At 41.1% G+C, this 18653-nt stretch overlaps 2 protein-coding genes across 3 annotated transcripts in view; both read right to left on the bottom strand.

Annotated features, from left to right (window-relative positions):
* The window catches only part of CNTNAP5 (contactin associated protein family member 5), an 876608-nt gene that overhangs the window by 363973 nt on the left and 493982 nt on the right, over positions 1-18653 (bottom strand). For both annotated transcript variants that reach the window (XM_032637306.1, XM_032637307.1), the window contains exon 8: positions 15622-15886. In XM_032637306.1, the coding sequence (XP_032493197.1) occupies positions 15622-15886 (265 nt within the window). The remainder of the gene's footprint in view (positions 1-15621; positions 15887-18653) is intronic.
* Positions 11773-12606, bottom strand: LOC116756769 (UBX domain-containing protein 2A-like). Its single transcript, XM_032637692.1, is given in 1 exon segment — positions 11773-12606. A coding segment is annotated over 1 exon segment (834 nt).

The raw sequence follows: 18653 nt of genomic DNA, 5'->3' as shown, positions 1-18653 counted from the left end.
TGCCCCCATCCCCAACTCCCTGGATGTCCCCATCCCCAGTGCCAAAAACATCACCAGACATGGAGTTATACGAGCTGTTTGTATATTTTGGAAATTAACCCTTTTTTGGTTGCATCGTTTGCAAATATTTTCTCCCATTCTGTAGGTTGTCTTTTCATTTTGTTTATGGTTTCCTTTACTGTGCAGACACTTTTAAGTTTAATTACATACCATTTGTTTTTGTTTTTATTTCCATCACTCTAGGAGATGGATCAAAAAAAATATTGCTGTGATTTAGGTTAAAGAGTATTCTGTCCATGTTTTCCTCTAGGAGGTTGGGATTAACATATACACACTACTATATATAAAATAGACAACCAACAAGTGCCTACTGTGAAACACAGGCAGTTATAGTCACTATCTTGTAATAACTTATAATGGAAAAGAATCTGAAAAAGAATAGTTCTATATGTATTATATATCTGAATAACTTTGCTGTACACCTGAAACTAACACAATGTTGTAAATCAACTGTACTGCAAGTAAAAGATAAAGGGAAAAATTCCCCACCACCACCAACCTTAAGAGTTTTATGAGAATAAAATGATAAATTTATATGGATATGCTTAGCACATTATTTGGCCATGCTAGAAAATTATAAAGTTAGGTTTGTGCTTAAAAAAAAAGATCATCACCAGACATTGCCAGAAGTCCCCTGCATGGGATTGGGGGAACAGGAGGCCAGGGTAGATGCGGGTGGAGAATTTCCCTTGGTTGAGGACTGCTGGGTTCAGGGAATAATTCTGAGATTGCAGAGTCTCAGAAAGCAAGGGCTTGCTTTATGTCTCCCTCCCTTTCTATTTTTCTCTCATTCTCAATCCAATTCCTAACAGATCTTTGCATTTCAGCCTTCATCTTATTTCAGTGTCTCTTTTCACGGTTTGAAGACAGAAACATTGAAATCGGGTGGCTGTCCCAGCACCTCTAACCATCAGGCATACAGCCACACCAGGACACACAGAGCTACAGTCCAGGCCAGAGCAGAGTCCCCGAAGGCCTCTATTTCCAACTCCGGAAATGACCTGTTACAAATCTCTTTGATGCCTTTACTCGCCTGTAAACCCTTGCTCAAGACCCTGCCAATTATAATTTCTAGCAATTTAGACAGATTTCTTAATCTCTCTCAACCTGCTTCTCCATCTGTAAAATAAATACACAGCTGCCTGGCTTGACTTGGAAGTTTCTAGGCTTTATCTTCCCCAGAAAACCCAATTCAGCTGTTTCTCCATATCCCTTCATACCAACCTTTACTTAATAGTTCAAAGGTAGTTTCAATTTTTGAGAGAACAAAGTGGGGAATATCTAAATAATTGAATAAGGCAGTCTTAAAATGTCAATCACATCATAAAAGAGCATATTCCAATTATTAGTACCATTATACCACAATTTAGGTCCTGAGTCCTGTTTTTCTTGGAGACCATTTATCCATCAATTATGAAATTCTATTAACCCTTCCCTACACACAGTGGTTTGAATTCACATATTTCTTCAGATTTCTTCTCCAACTTTGATTCTATCCCTTATCACAGGAGCTGGGAATTTTCTGATGGCTTCACTCTTCCCAGCCTCTGACCTCTTTCTGGTACAGGACACCTTGAAGTATCTAGAGAGCAAGGTTATTACTGTGAGTCCTCTACAGACGAACAAGTTCCATTCTGAGAGCACGTCCATAATTCCAATTTGTTCATAAGCCCAACAAGGTTAGCCTAGGTACCTAACTAGCACAATCGGCTATATAGTACTGTACTGTAATAGGTTTATAATACTTTTCACACAAATAAGAACAAACACATAATAAGAAAAAAACACAAAAATAAAGGAAACATTGTTAATCTTACAGTACAGTACCTTGAAAAGTACAGCAGTATAGTACAACAGCTGGCACACAGGGGCTGGCATTGAGTGAACAGGCAGGAAGAGTTACTGACTGGAGGAGAGAGAGGAGGTGGGAGATGGTAGAGCTGAAGGATCCTCAGCAATAGGAGACGGAGAGCAGGCTTCAATTTCACTCACGCCTGACATTGATGGCACAAGTTCTGTTTCCTTGCTGGATTCAATTCTATCTATCCTCTTGAAAAAAACAATCCAGTGATGTCTAGGTAGTAGCTCTTTTTTTCTCTTCATAGATGATAGGGTAGCACTGGATTGCACTGTGAACGGCTGCTGCAACCTTTGTGTACCGTTCTACATTCAGGTCCTGTGCCTCAAAAACTAACAGTGCCACCTCAAAGAAAGAAAATCCCGACTGATTCACTATGCTGTACAGCAGAAACTAACACAACATTGTAAAGCAACTATACTCCAATAAAAATTAATAAAAACAAAATAAAGAAAATCCCCCGTGCCATTTCCTGCGTCGTGACTCTCTTCGATTCTTCAGTTACTTCTTCTTCCTCTTGTCCCTCTTCGTCCTTTCTCTGGCCTCCAATACTATCAGGTCTTCATTAGTCAGCTCCTCGTGTGGCACAGCAAGGAGCTTAATGAAGTCGTCCTCTTGCAGGTCTAGCTCCACCTTCTGGCTGAGGGTCACTAAGTTGCTGAAGACCACGTTAGCATGTGTGAAAGTTTGGAACTTGAAGGTTCACATGTAGGGGACTTACGGTATCAACCTTGCAGCAAAAATCCCTCCAGTGGCTCATGGAGCCCAGAGGATGAAACTCAGATGCTTATCTTGACAATCGATGCCTCTGTAATCAAGTCTCCATCTGTCCTCACCATCTTATTTCCCAATATTTCTACACAAATTCCCTACTCTAGCTAGACTAGTGTATTCATTATGCTCCTAGTGAATGCACTAAGCTAATTGAAGCTTCCTCTCCCAGCCTCTACTCCACTTGCATGCTGTCCTCCCACTATCCAAATTCATATCCAATGCCCAGTTTTTGTCCTCATGCTTCCTTTCCTTAACTATAGGGACAGGAAACATATATATATATATACATTTTTTTAACTTTTATCACAGTCACCTAGCACAGCACAAAAATTACTGAATGATCGAGAGAGTAAGTTAATAAACCAGGAAATAAAGAAATTAGGCTTTCCTTGACCAGATCAATACATAGAGTTTCTCCTTTTAAGTTCATATAACATCCACTGTCTGATCTATTCATTTAGCTCGTATTATTTACTGCCTTGTACCATTAATTAACTCTTCATCTCTGTAAGTATTATCTCCCCGATGGGATTACAAGTTCCTAGGGGTCAGAGTCTGCATCGTGTTTTGGTATACCCCTCGGCATCAAAACAGCAACATCCTACCCTCTCCAAACACTCCTTGATTGATTCAGCAACAGGCTAGCTGAATCTCCACTGCCAAGTGTCAGCAGCAGGGCCCTCTCTGGCACCTAGACCATAAATCACAGGTTAAACCTTTCCTAGTTGTGAAAGCCTGGTTCATATGTCAAGATAACCTGGATCCTCAGAACCCTTGGTCAGCATCTGGGAGGGAAACAGCTGGGTTTGCCATACACTAGGGTCAGATACAAACTGTGACATGTTCATGGTTGGTGGTGAAGGCATAGTGTCTCTAGGATGGACTTGAATGCTCGGCTCCAGTGTCTGCATGATAAAAATGAAGGTCAGCTCCAGAGCCAGATATTTCTCTGTCACCTTTAGGAGACAGCCCAAACTCTAGTGTCCCTGAACAAAATTCTGCTTCATCTTTTTCCTGTGCTCCTTCGCACTCTGTGATCCAGGCACTCTAAGCCACCTGTGGGGTCTTACACATCTAGATCTCCCCCTATTTCTCTCCTCTAATTGGAGCATCCTTCTCTTCCTTCTTTGTTTGACCAAATTCTATTCCTTCTTCAAAACAGAGCTGTGTTATCCCTGCCCCTAGGAAGCCTTCCCTTTTTCACCCTTTCTGGTGCCTCTTCCCTTGTGCTCCCCCTGTACCCTGAGCATCTGTCCTACTGCATCATCAGTGTTCAATACTGTCCCTTTCAACAGTGCCTATGAGCTTTCGGAGGGCAATACTTCCATCCTCAGATTTGAGTACAGTATCAGCAGAAAGTAGATACTTCAAAAGCTTCCTGAATTAAATGTGTAATAGGGAAGAACAAATCCAACTCGATATTAGATCTCTTTCTCTTACCTTAACCTTTGTATCCTATTGCTTTTGCTTCAAGTTAAGAATGTTGCCCATAGCCTGGATTATACAGGATAGCCCATTCTCAAGGCTCTGACCTTTAAGCAGATAACACTTTTCCATTCATATAGAGATAAAAAGTTGCAGAACGGAGAATAACAATTGTCCTATTGGAGGTTTACAGGAACATCCTGACCTGACCTAGGTAAACAGCTGCAAGAACAAAGGATTCCGACACCAAGAAGTTTGCAGCAACCAGCCACGCCCCTCCCTCACCTTGCCGTAAAAACAGCTTTGCTGAAACCCTTCCAGGAGTTTGGGGCTTTGGGGGGGCATGAGCCACCCATTCTCCTTGCATGGCCTTGCAATAAAACTTTCTCTGCTCCAAACTCTGACATTTTGGCTTGTTTGGTCTCACTGTGCATTGGACATAGGAACATGTGCTCGGTAACAAATAGAGGCAAAGCGAATTATATGAAAGAATTATTAAAGTAGAAAACAAGCAAAGGAAATGACAGAAGTTTTGACTATTAAATTATTTTCCCATAAGACAAATCTAGTTCCCTCTGTTTCTCTTTTGAGAGAAATGGAGAAGAAGGAAGAGTAAGTCATCATCATTACTCAGGCCTGAAAAAGCTACACATGCCCGGGAGACCTCTCCTTTGGTAAACATTCCCAGGCTTTGCTTGATATCTTGAAGCTTCGGCAATGGCAGTTCTCAGTTTCCATAAAGTGGAATGCCTCATCATACGTCTGTCTTCCTGAAACTCAAACTCTGCGCCTAGCCAGACAGCTTGTTGTGACAGTCATGGCCCTGTGGCTATCATTTGTTTGCCCTCATGAGTGGGATTTTCTCATCAACATTATCTTAGCTAAAACACAGAGGCATTGATGACAGCTTAATCGAAGCAGAGGATGAGGTTCACCAAGTCATCATGTTTACTTGATGTACAGATGGTGGTGAGATACAAATGGATTCTATGAAAAAGGGTGATATTGGGGAGGCTGCTCTGTGAATTGCAGGACTGCAGACGAAAACCATCTGGCCACAAGTATTAATAGGGTGAGCACTTTTATCCTTCATGACACAGCTCTCCCTGCCGTCTCCCCACCTCTGGGAGCCCCACTAGCCTTTATCTGATTAGTATTTCCCCTGATTATGGCTCATTCTTGGGTTTGACACATTCTGCATTGTAGAACTGTTGTAACATGAATATTGTTAAGTTAAAAATCACTTTTAACTCTTCTTCCACTGTTGACATGAGACACTTCAGAAATGTTTTGGAGGTCAATTCTAGTAGTTCATTTATTCAGACACTTGCTTATACATTAGGCAAATATTAGCAAGGGTCTGTTATTAGCAAGGTGTTATACTAGGCCTTGGGCAAATAGTGGTGGCAAGGCAGGCAGTGTTCTTGTTCCCATGAATCCTTACATTCTATGGTGACAGGAACATTGAGCAGCCAGTTATAGAGACATATGATTAATACACATTCTTTTTATAATTTTTTTGAAGTATAGTTGATTTACAATGTTGTGTTCATTTCTGCTGTACAGCAAATCAATTCAGTTATACATACATATATAGTGTATATTTTAATATATATATACTTTCTTATATTCTTTTCCATTATAGTTTATCACAGGATATTGTACATAGTTGCCTATGCTATACCGTAGGATCTTGTTGGTTATCCATTCTATATATAATAGTTTGCATCTGCTAATCCCAAACTCCCAGTCCATCCCACCCCCACCCCCCTTTCCCCTTGGCAACCACAGGTCTGTGCTCTGTGCCTGGTAATACATATTCTTATGAGCTAATTTGTGCCCCCCAAAATCCATATTTTGAAATCCTTACCCAGCCCACTCAGTACCCGAGTATGTGTCTGTACTTAGAGATAGGACCCTTAAAGAGGTAATGAAGGTAAAATGAAGTCATTTGAGTAGGCCCATAGTCGATATGACTGGTGTCCTCACAAAAGGAAGATAATAGGTGACAGATGGGCAGAGAGAAAAGACCATGTGAGGACACAGAGAAGATGACCTCTACAAGCCAAGAGAGAGTCCCTCAGAAGAAGCCAACCCTGCCCACACCTTGAACTAGCCTTAAGAACTGCGAGAAGGTAAATTTCTGTTAGGTCACCTAATCCGTGGTATTTTCTTATCATACTCCTAACAAACTAATACATACATTTATACACATACTTATGGTCAGTGCTACAAAGTAGAAGAACCAGAAGACTCAATAAAGGGGCAGCTGGCCTGCTTTGGGAAGGTTTCTTGAGAAAATATCAATTGAGATAAATCCTAAAAAAAAAAAAAACAAGTGGGATGGTGTGGACCATAGCTGTAGGAGGATTTATTTAATTTAAACAAAGCCAATGATAAATAATCATCCAATAACATCCATGACGGCTGCTGATCAAAGGCTATGCCATTAGAATTTCATCCTATCTTCAGCTAGAGAAAGAACAAGTCAGTCCCAGCATTCTACTAAGTATAGAAAATTAATGACTGAGTAGAACAGATTGTTTAGTAATTTGTAATGCTAGAATGCCCTGTGTCTAACTACCGAAAAATTGTAAGGTGGAAAGAACATTGTTGCTTGTATCTAGGGACTCAGTGGAAAGAAATGGTCTCTCCAATAAGCCGTTTGCCTCCACTAAAAACATTTCTGTGGCATCCGGTTGATTTCTGGATCTTTGCTCATCATGTGTCCCTTGGCCCTGGGATTCTGTTCTGTGCCTGGCGATTGGCTTTCCCTTTCTGTCTTTCCAGCTTTCTTCTTACAGCCCCTGCTGTCAGGTTGAGATCTCTCAGTGTGAAGGCTCCCTTCTCCATCTTCTGGGTTCCATTTAGGTGTGCAGAGACTCACTTCTTACTCCTGAAAATTCCACTCTGGGTTTGAGGACTCTAGTATATCAAAGCAGTAGATTGTGCAGCTAAATGCTTGCGAGAGAATATTCTCTAATGAAAAGCCATTAGATGGGCTTTCTGCCATTTGATCTTACTGAGGCTTGTTCTGTTTTCTGCAGTGACATAAATATATAAAAATTCTCACCTAGGGACTTCCTTGGTGGTGCAATGGTTGAGAATCCACCTGCCAATGCAGGGAACACAGGTACGATCCCTGGTCCAGGAAGATCCCACGTGCTGCAGAGCAACAAAGCCTGTGCGCCACAACTACTGAGCCTCCGCTCTAGAGCCCATGAGCCACAACTACTGAGCCCGCATGCTGCAACTACTGAAGCCTGAGTGCCTAGAGCCTGCGCTCCACAAAAAGAGAAGTCACCACAATGAGAAGCCCGCACACCACAACAAAGAGCAGCCTCCGCTCACTGCAACTAGAGAAAGCCCGCACGCAGCAACAAAGACCCAATGCAGCCAAAAATAAATACATTTATATTTTTAAAAACCCTCTCGGGCTTCCCTGGTGGCGCAGTGGTTGAGAGTCCGCCTGCCGATGCAGGGGACACGGGTTCGTGCCCCGCTCCGGGAAGATCCCACATGCCGCGGAGCGGCTGGGCCCCCGGAGCCTGTGCTCCGCAATGGGAGAGGCCACAATAGTGAGAGGCCCACGTACCACAAAAAAAAAAAAAAAAAAAAAAAAAACCCTCTCATCTCTGAGAAAGTCTGTCCCACATTAAAAGAACCTTATCACGACTCTATCTTGTTTTTCTCTCCACATGCAATAGCTCCGGTACTACTGAAGGTCCTGTATACTCTGATAACTCTCTTACCTACCAATCAATACACACTCACAAGAGTATCCTACTGTGATTAAAAGATCGTTGCAAAAACAAAACTAAACACAACTTCTCAGATTTGGCTCCTTGGCACCTAACTCTATACGGATCACAGAGAGTAACATGCAGGGCCTTTCTGGGACAACCAAGCATCTCATTCACAAAAATCACTGGATGAAAGAATCCCAGGTTATCATTCTTCCTCCCTCAGATGCACCACAATGTGGGGAGTTGAGAAACACGACCTCTGGCAGGGGGCTTGGCCCTGCTGAATACACTTAATTTAGGCCACTTACCCCGTTATCAAAAGAAGACTCTGGGGTTAATGATTTCTTTGAAGAAAATAAAGTATATGGTTGACCACCTGTTTTCCTTCAAGAACTAAGATGAAGGTTTAGAAGGGACTTGAGTAATTCTAGACCAACTCTCTCCCTTAGCTACAAAGGACAATGAGGTCTAACAGAATAAAACTCACATTCTGCTTTGATGCAGAGCATAGCTAAGCTGGAGTTCTGGACGCTAAGGCCTGAGTTCAAGGTCTTTGCCCAGATTGGCTTTTCAGTGAGAACTTGATGTTTAGAGAAGCACTACAGCAGACAAAAACAGACTTCAGGGCTCCCCTGGTGGCACAGTGGTTGAGAGTCTGCCTGTTGATCAGGGGACACGGGTTCATGCCCCAGTCCGGGAAGATCCCACATGCTGCAGAGCGGCTGGGCCTGTGAGCCATGGTCTCTGAGCCTGTGCGTCCGGAGCCTGTGCTCCGCAATGGGAGAGGCCACGACAGTGAGAGGCCCGCGTACCGCAAAAAAGAATAAAAATAAAAAATAACATACTTCAAATTTTCAGGACTGAAGGACCCAAACTTCTTTCTTCCTATTCTCATTCCTATTCTCATTCTCATTCTCGTTCTCGTTCTCATCAGCAAAATAAAAATAACATTGAAATGTCAGGCCACTTGCAAAATAATTATAGTGGTGCCAGCTTTTTTTGGTTACTGAATGTTTCACTTGCAATTCAAAACACTCTGCCTCGATTGTCTAAAGAAATGAACCAGGTGGTCTCCTTTACTTTTGCACAAGTTCCTGCTTTCTTAGTTATCCAGATTGGTTTGGACAATGACAATCTACATTCTAAGCACCTTTTTAAGAGTCTTTAAAAATAGCAGCCATTTGCTCCTCAAAAATAAAACATGGTATCAATTGTTCCAGGGGTAGGTATGGCCCTGAGAGAGAAAGTGGTCCCCAAGACACATGGAACCTGGGGAGAAATGGTGAGGAACTAGAGTGTGAAATGCATAAAGGAGGAAATCCAGGTGTTTTTTTTGTTTATTTAAGATTTGCACAGTTGGATGTTCTGATCCCTGAAAGGGGACGTGGGAGCAGCAGGGCTCCTGGAAGGTTTCCTCTCTGTTCCCATGCAGCCCCCAGATTTCCACGTGGCATCGGACGCACAGGGGTGACGAGAATATGGGAAAAGCTACGCAAGGCATGGCAAAGTCTCTGGAAGCATCTAGGCTTTCACTTAGTACCCTTCGTACTTACATGATAATCTTACTAAGGAATCGTCACTGAGCATTTAAAAGGGTCTGAAAAAAAAATAATAAAAACAAATAAAAAGGTCTGAGAGGGACTTTCCTGGTGACACCGGGGTTAAGAATCCTCCTGCCAGTGCAGGGGACACAGGTTCAAGCCCTGGTCCGGGAAGATTCCACATGCCGTGGAGCAACTAAGCCCATGTGTCACAACTACTGAGCCTGCACTCTAGAGCTCGTGAGCCACAACTACTGAGCCCACATGCCACAACTACTGAAGCCTGTGTGCCACAACTACTGAAGCCCATGTGCCTAGAGCCCATGATCCACAACAGAAGCCACCGCAATGAGAAGCCTGTGCACCACAATGAAGACTCAAGGCAGCCAAAAGTAAATAAATAAATACATAAATAAACATTAAAAAAAAAAGTCTGAGTAAAGTATGTCACATATACTCAATGACTATTAGTGTGTGTATGTGTGTATGTGTGTATGCTAACATATAGATATGAATAATTTACTTTATAACACTAAATAGGCAATGTCAGTTAAAGTGGAGTAAAAGTCTACAAAGACAATGGATTCACAATCCCTTGTCAGCCCCACTTAACCCCCAAATCTGTCTATTGATGGGACCACCAAGTGAAATGTTTTGGGAAAACCCAAACTTAGATACTACATAGGCTACTTTTGTTAACAGCATACTGTACATTTCATCTTTCATCTAAAGCAGAGTTTCTCTGCATTTGAATTCTTTATAAACATCTGACCATATCACGAATAAATATGGGGGGCAGCAAGATACACTGTGGTGACCATGGACTTGGGGATGCAAAGGAAAGGCCTGAGCTTGAACACCTGCTTGGTCACTTGAACTTAATTGCTGACTCTCAATTTCCCCTTGTGCCTGTTGGTAAAATAAGAACTACTTAATATGTTTCATGAGCTCTTTTTTTTTTTTTTCTGTAGTATTGTATGACAAGGTCCTTGCATAATGCCTGACCTGCATGAGATCCACGGTAATTGTTGGTTCTACTGTCATATCACTTACAGTGAAAGGATGCCCTTGACTTTGCCTCATATTCACATGTACAAGGCTTTCAAGAAAGGAGATGACAAAAATAGAAAATAAAGAAAAATACAAGGGAGGGATTATACTGTTGTCCTTCAACACCCTAAAACTTCATCCCTTAGAACAACTAAATTCAGATGCCTTCTATTTTGAGGACGATTTCGTTTGGACTTCTCTTCCTGATACCCAATGCAAACTGCACAAAATAACCACACAACCCAAAAACTATGCACACTGTATGAAGCTTTGGTAACAGGAGTGAATGTGCCAGGCATCCGTGTGCTGACCTTCTCATAGGGGTCACCTTCTCTTTTAGACCCAAGACGTTAGAAACACATGAACTACTCTCAAGTAAACCTTTAAATATCTGGATTCCCTGTTCAATTAATAATGTGCTATTTTCTATTTTCCATGAGGTACCATGTGTCAAGGGTAGCCCCAGTGGCCCTCAAAATTATTAGAACAATGTTTATTATTTTTCTAATTTCTCATGTCAGATTTTTCTCTTATAAAGCCAATACAATCTCAAGTACTTGGAAAACAAGGTTCTTCAGAAATGTATGGGAGGAGAAAACTGTTCTTGTTAGTCTGATTTTTTTGTTTGTTTACCTGTCTTTTCCCCGCAGGTAGAACAATGCCAGTAGACAAAAAGCCTTGATCCATTTCAAAGAAAAATAAAAGAAATTCCAAAATTTCTAAATTTTCCAAATTTCAGGAAATTTTTGGAGAAAGAAGCAAGCAAGAGTTTTTTGAGACAGACATCAGAATGTTTTTAAATCTTTCTTTTACTTGTTTGATTTTTTTTTAGAGACAGGTCTAAAATAACATGATTTTTTTCTCCCTCTTTACTGGATATTGGGGCAGCTTTAACCAGCCTCTCTCGCAGTCATCAACACATTTTAATGGACTGACACATGCTTAATAATACAGGTAATGCTTTAGAGCAAAGTGCCACTGGGGCCTGTACTTTATTAAAACTGCATTTCTGACCTGAGCCCTGCAAGTCTCTGTACTCAACCATCTCGCCGGTTGGAGAGAAACAGACCAACGCCAGCTCACGATTTTTCTTCTTCAAATAAGGAGGATCGAGGTTTAACCTTTATAACTCTGCACATGAAAAATGTTATGTTTCTAAGCGATTAACTCACCTCCATGACTAGAAATCTTAGAAATTTCATAAAAGCCCCATGACTGCACAAACTCACTCAGCTTTTATGACTCTAAGGAGTGAGGCCTGTTTTTGCCTGAGGTCCTGAGTCAGTGTGGAAGAGAAAGAAATTTGCTAAATAGCTTCTCAACACTGTGCTAAAGGGTTTAGATCATATTTAATCATCGTCACAGTCTTGTGATATAAGCATTTTTTAAATCTCATTTTGTAGGTAGATGCTAAGATGGTCCCCAATGATCCATGACTACTAATATCTAGTGTGAGTGTTTCATCTAGCAATTTGAGGAAAGGAAGAGCTCTTGCCGGGGAAAAGGGAGGACTTCTTTGAGATCCTTGGTGTTTTTCGAAGAAGTATTTGATGTGGCTTATCCTATGAGAAATGTTAAATTTCTGGACACTCCTTTTCCCTTTGGCTAACCAGATCTGTATATTAGTGATGGGTTCCAGACTGTTTAGTGAGACAGTAGACAACTTATTTTTATTCTCAACTTCAATACACTTTGCTTTAGAAACAATTTTTGGTGTAGCACTTCCCAGTCTGTGACCCTGTCCTGAGAAGGGCTGGAACACAGGCTTTGTTGACATATATACTTCATTTTTCTTATCTTCAACTTTAACATCAACACATCAACCTCCTCATTATTAAAAATCCTGTAGTTCTAAAGGTAATTCCCCTTTTTTGATGGAGTTCAGAAACTGCTGAGCTGCACCATCAAAATAACTTCTGAAATCATCACTGACTGTGAATCCGTTTTTCCATAATTTTATACTTACACCTACCAGTTTCTTTTGTTCAGTGGCAGACAAACATTTGATACCAACCTTCTGAGTTTCCTCAAAAAGGCTGTCAACAAAATAGTCACAATTTATTTGCTGATTATCACTAAGAGGTTGGTGGTCAGATCCTGTTTCACAAACCCGTTCTTCCTCTATACTTTCAAGATTATCTGCTTCTTTCATTCTCTTTTGTCTTCCTCCTGGTGTGGCCACTAGGCTGGAGCCCCTCAGACTGGAAGCACTGCCTCCCCCAGACCCTCTCAATCTCGGCGGCCATGCTGCTGGGACCCTGCTCGTCTCCCTCGGTTACTGCTGCTGTCACCAAGCACATGCCGAGGCTGGCTCTGACTCCTAATATCTGAACCCTTGTATAATCCCTTTGACTTGAGCAAGGGTTAGACTTATTCACTTTTTTCTAATGAATAGAATATGATGAAAAGGATGGGATGAGATATACAAAGACTGTGGCTTTTGTCCTGGGGGTTCTTTCCCACTCTCTCCAGGGTCACTCACTCTGGGGTAAGAGTGCTGCCCTATCAATGAGGCAGCGTTCTGGAGAGGGCGTGGGGATAAGTTTGGATCCACTGAGGTCTGCCCACAGCCACATGAGTTAGCCTGGAAGCAGAGTAAGAAGCGGTTGAACATTGAGATGACTGTCGCCCCTGCCAACAACTTGACTGCAGCCAGAATTGCCCAAAGGGCTCCTGGATTCCTGACTCTTAGAAAATCAGACATAACACGTGTGGTTTTCAACTAATACATGTTGGTATACTTTGTTACGCAGCTGTAGATAACAAACGCACTCTCACTTACATGGGAGACAAAGTTAAGTTCATCTAGGTCCCCAGACTAACTAGTAAGGGGAAAAGGTGCTTTTGGAACCTGCCTCTCTGACTCACAGACCCACGCCCTTCTGTTATTTCCAGGGTGTTGAAACTGTATACAAGACACTGTGTCCCTCCTTTGAAATAATAGGCTTTTGCTTTAGTCTCCCACGCTTATGCTGAGTCTCAAAAGGCTGCTCAAGTGTTAATGATTAGGAAAAAAAAAAGTTAATGATTAGGAATGTGAAGATGTAGAAATAAAGAATAGCTGTTGGGCTGGGAAACTGGTAACAATTTAGACTATAAATCAGCCACATGGCAGAATCACCAAATTCCCAGTTCCCTGAAAGATAAAGATAAAGGCCTGACACATATTCCAAAAGTTGTTTTTTTTTTTTTACAGGAAGCTGACCCCTGCCCCCAGATGAAAATTGCTGACTACAACCACATAGACCTTAGACTGGTTGAAACCAGAAGGTTGATGATGCTGGAAACTTCACCTTGATGCCAACCAATCTGAGAACTGTGCACAAGCTGATCATATACCCTGCAGCTCCCTCCCTCACACTGCCTTTAAAACCCCTTACCTGAAAGCTATTGGGGAGTTCAGGTCTTTGAGCATGAGCTGCCCCTTCTCCTTGCTTGGTGCCCTGCAATAAAATCTATACTTTCCTTCACCACAATTCGGTGTCAGTAGATTGGCTTTACTGTACATGGGTGAGCGGACCCAAGTTTGGTTCGATAACAGGTTCAATGGGCTTTTTTGTTCACCCATTGACATCAGAGCCTTTCTCATAGCCTGACCTGATCTTGACTATTAAGTCACATCCTTTACTTAACTCAATTTCCTCTAATTTAATTGCATAACAAAACTCACAGTCCAGTGGGGGAAGAAAGACATTTAAATTAAATAAATGATTCAGTGTCCTATAATCCAGGATGGATATTGGCCCAGGGTGCACAGAGGAGGTGGTTTGATTCAGGCTGTAGAGCCAGGAAGACTTCTCAGGATTTGTTGACCTAGCAGCCTGCCTTAGCCCCCAATCCAATGCCTGCAGGTGGTCTGACCTCGGTAAGTACTTGTCACCAAGTGAACACATTGCTTCCAGAAGGACAGGGGACGTCAGTAAGATAACAAGTAGAGAAGGAGGGAGAAAATTCCATGGCTCCATGTTGAAGGAATGGCAGATAGAAGAGTCAGGATGTTATTCATACATCTATTCCATGTTGCTATACATTAGGACCTATACTCTATTGCTATAAAAGAAAGTACTTTCCAATCTTCAGCTTTTTGAGAACCATTTTAAAAACTATTATGAAAAGATGCTCAACATCGCTAATTATTAGAGAAATGCAAATCAAAACTACCATAAGGTATCACCTCACACTGGTCAGAATGGTCATGATCAAAATGTCTACAAATAATAAATGCTGGGGAGGATGTGGAGAAAAGGGAACCCTCTTGCACCCTCCCACTGTTGGTGGGAATGTAAATTGGTGCAGCCGCTATGGAGAACAATATGGAGGTTCCTTAAAAAACTAAAAACAGAGTTACTGTATGATCTAGCAGTCCCACTCCTGGGCATATATCCACAGAAAACTGTAATTCAAAAAGATAAATGCACCCTAATGTTCATTGCAGCACTGTTTACAATAGCCAAGACATGGAAGCCACCTAAATGCCCACTGACAGATGAATGGATAAAGAAGATGTGGTATATATATAGAGAGAGTGGAATATTACTCAACCATAAAAAAGAATGAAACATTGCCATTTGCAGCAACATGATTAGACCTAGAGTTTATCATATTAAGTGAAGTAAGTCAGACAGAGGAAGAAAAATATCATATGATATCACTTATATATTGAACTAAAAACAATGATACAAATGAACTTATTTACAAAACAGAAACAGACTCACAGACTTGGAAAACAAACTTATGGTTACCAAAGGGGAAAGATGAGGGGAGGAATAAATTAGGAGGTTGGGATTAACAGATACACACGGCTATATATAAAATAGATAAACAACAAGGACCTACTGTATAGCACAGGGAAGTATATGCAATACTCTGTAATCACCTACATGGGAAAAGAATCTGAAAAAGAATAGATACATGTCTATGTATAACTGAATCACTTTGCTGTACACCTGAAACTAACACAACATTGTAAATCAACTATACTCCAATACAAAATTTATAAAAGGAGAAAAAAAAAACAAATGTTGGCTCTTCAGACTTAGAGTAAATTTGTGAAGACTGGTCATCTCACACCCCTGGGAGCTGGAGCCTGTATGTTTTGGTCAGATTCTCAAACATGTATCGACTTGGCTGAACAAGAAACGACATAGAAGTTGTCAGTGGACAGTACCTGTGAGGATTTCAGCTGCCCGTTCTGTCATTTTCTGAATCACGAGTCTCAGGGTTCCATCCTCCAGGCTCAGCAACAGGGTCCCTGAGCCCTCAGAGAGCATTGTGGACAGAAGCAGACCATCCTTGTTCCACGTTCGAAACTGGAAACTCACCGAGAGCCCATCAATTTGGGGGGTGCCGGGCAGCAGCAAATAACTGCTGCTCGAGTTGACAAATGTGATGGGAACAATTTGTGGTTCGGAGCAGGAAAATGTGACATTGCCCTGGAAAACAATAAAAATCAAATATATAAAAGCCATTTTTTATTCTGCAATCTGACAGCTGATATAAACAACCACCTGGAGCTGACCTTAATTTCAGGATCATTTTACATACAGCAGCAAGATCTTAAAGGGAAAAATATGTCAACTTTGTTCAGACACACCCACAAGATTGTTTTCCATTCTTTTTTCTGCATCATGGTGCTATCTGCAAAGAGGGTCATCCAAGACCCAGGGTGGGTGGGGGCATGGGAAGCATCAGAAGTTTCTAGGGATCCAGAGATAAAACTAATTACATTCATTCATTGAATAATGCTGTACTGCAAGTCAACTAAGTGCCAAGCACTGGGATACCTTTCAAAGAGATACGTATGAGAAAACTTTGTTACAATATGGAATGTCCCCAGGGCAGCCTGGTAGAAGAAATAGCTAAAGAAGCAAAGGTTTCACAAAGGAGGCGATTCTTTCCTGGAAGGAAGTGGGGAAAGACAAGAGTGAGTGCCAGGTCAGCCTTCTCAGCAGATGGCATGGTGTTTGCAAAGGCTTGGAAAAACTAGCAAAATGGCATCCCTGAGGAATGAGTCATTTGTGAACTTGCAGTAGGACAGAGAGGGCCATGGACCATGAAGCAGGTGAGTTTATGCTTTGCTAAAGTTATCATTCAAAGTTAGAAGCAGTAGAGTGACATTGGCCAGATTTTTAATGTATTAAGAGTATTTTTAGTAACATGGGGAGTCAGGTGGGGGATGCATGAGAGGACCAGAAGTGGGGAGTATTAAGTGTGTGTAGACTAGAACCAGGAAGAAGTGGAAGAAGATTATCCTTTGCATAAGTGAGGGAAAATGGGTCCGAGTTTACTTGAGGAAGTTACAGGAAAATAAACAAATGTATATATGTGACCAGCTGAGCCAGGCGCTGGAGTCACTTTTACTAGATGAATAAGGAGAAAGCCTGGAATACCGTCTAGATCATGAATAGGTGTTACAATATGAAAGCCATTTGTAATTTTTATAGCCAACCTCTACAACAATGCAGTGAGCTTATTCAGGTAAGTGTAATGCAGCATTTTCCTCTAAATAGTCATAGACACATCTTTTTTTAACTTATTTTACTGAATTATAATTGATTTACAATGTTGTGTTAATTACTGTACAGCAAAGTGACTCAGTTATATATATTTATATATATATATATATATATATATATATATATATATATATATACTCATTCTTTTTCATGTTCTTTTCCATTATGTTTTACTACAGGATAGTGAATATAGTTCCCTGTGCTATACAGTAGGTCCTTGTTGTTCATGCAGTCTATATATACTAGTTTGCATCTGCTAATCCCTAACTACCAATCCATCCCTCTCCACTCCCCTTCCCCCTTGGCAAACACAGTCTGTTCTATTCATAGACACACCTTGTTCCCTGTAAATCTCTCAATGCCAATGAAAGAGGCTAAGCTCCACCTATTTCCATAGCCAGTGCCACTTCTGCAAAAAAAAAGACAGGGATTTCTGAAAGAGGAATGCCCTGGCTTGCCTGGCTGCCTGAATTCAACTTTGCACTAAAGTAGCCAGGTAGTGGGGTTAGATACCTAGGACAGCTCCTAGTCCTAGAACAGATTAATCCTTCAGGTTGTACAGCCTCATAATCCTGAAAAAAACATCCTTAGGTCCCAAATATATTTGTTAGTGATAGTCCTGCATTTCTGAAAACAAATAGCAGTTTCCAAACAAACTTCTCCCAATAGTACATTTCTAATGATGCACTCATCAAGCACACCGCTATGAGCATATTCTTGCATTGATCATTTTTTGTAGTTGTTTAGATGTGTTCTTCTCTTTAGGCTAGATCCCCAGAAGTTAATTAATGTGCCAAAGGGTAAGGCCCTTGATATCCATCAAGAAATTGCCCACAGTTTATACTGCATTTGGCATTAGGCTAAGTGCTAACATGCATATCTCATGTATTCTACACAATGACACTGCATTCATTTAAAAAATGCACAAATTGGGTTTGGAGAAGCTAGGTGATTTGACAAAAGCCAGAGTCCTCCTTAGCAGTGACAATGGAGGACAAACCTATGTTTGTCTGACATGGAGGCTTTTGGCAGCCATCTCTGAGAACTTCCTCCTCTGTACTGGGTACCACTGTTAAAAAAAAACATCTACCAGCTTGCTTTTGATATCCCATTGCTGTTTTAATCTGCTTTTTAAAATTTATATCTAGTCTCATACTGTTGTGGCTGGAAAAGATGATTGATTTGATTTCAATTTTCTTAAATTTACTGAGGCTTGATTTGTGACACAAGATGTGATCTATCCTGGAGAATGTTCTGTGTGCACTCGAGAAGAAAGTGTATTCTATTGTTTTTGGATGGAATGTCTTATAAATATCAATTAAGTCCATCTGGTCTAATGTGTCATTTAAAGCTTGTGTTTCCTTATTTATATTCTGTTTGGATGATCTGTCCATTGGTGTAAGTGGGGTGTTAAATTCACCTACTATTATTGTGTTACTGTTGTTTTCCCCTTTTGTGGCTGTTAGCATTTGCCTTATGTATTGAGGTGCCCCTATGTTGGGTGCATAGATATTTACAATTGTTACATCTTCTTCTTGGATTGATCCCTTGATCATTATATAGTGTCTTTCCTTGTAATTTGTAATAGTCTTTATTTTAAAGGCTATTTTTTCTGATATGAGTATTGCTACTCCAGCTTTCTTTTGATTTCCATTTGTACAGAATATCTTTTTCCATCCTCTCA

This window comes from Phocoena sinus, chromosome 7, assembly GCF_008692025.1.
Source record: "Phocoena sinus isolate mPhoSin1 chromosome 7, mPhoSin1.pri, whole genome shotgun sequence".
Classification (NCBI taxonomy): Eukaryota; Metazoa; Chordata; class Mammalia; order Artiodactyla; family Phocoenidae; genus Phocoena; species Phocoena sinus.
This window is presented reverse-complemented; position numbering and strand designations above follow the sequence as displayed.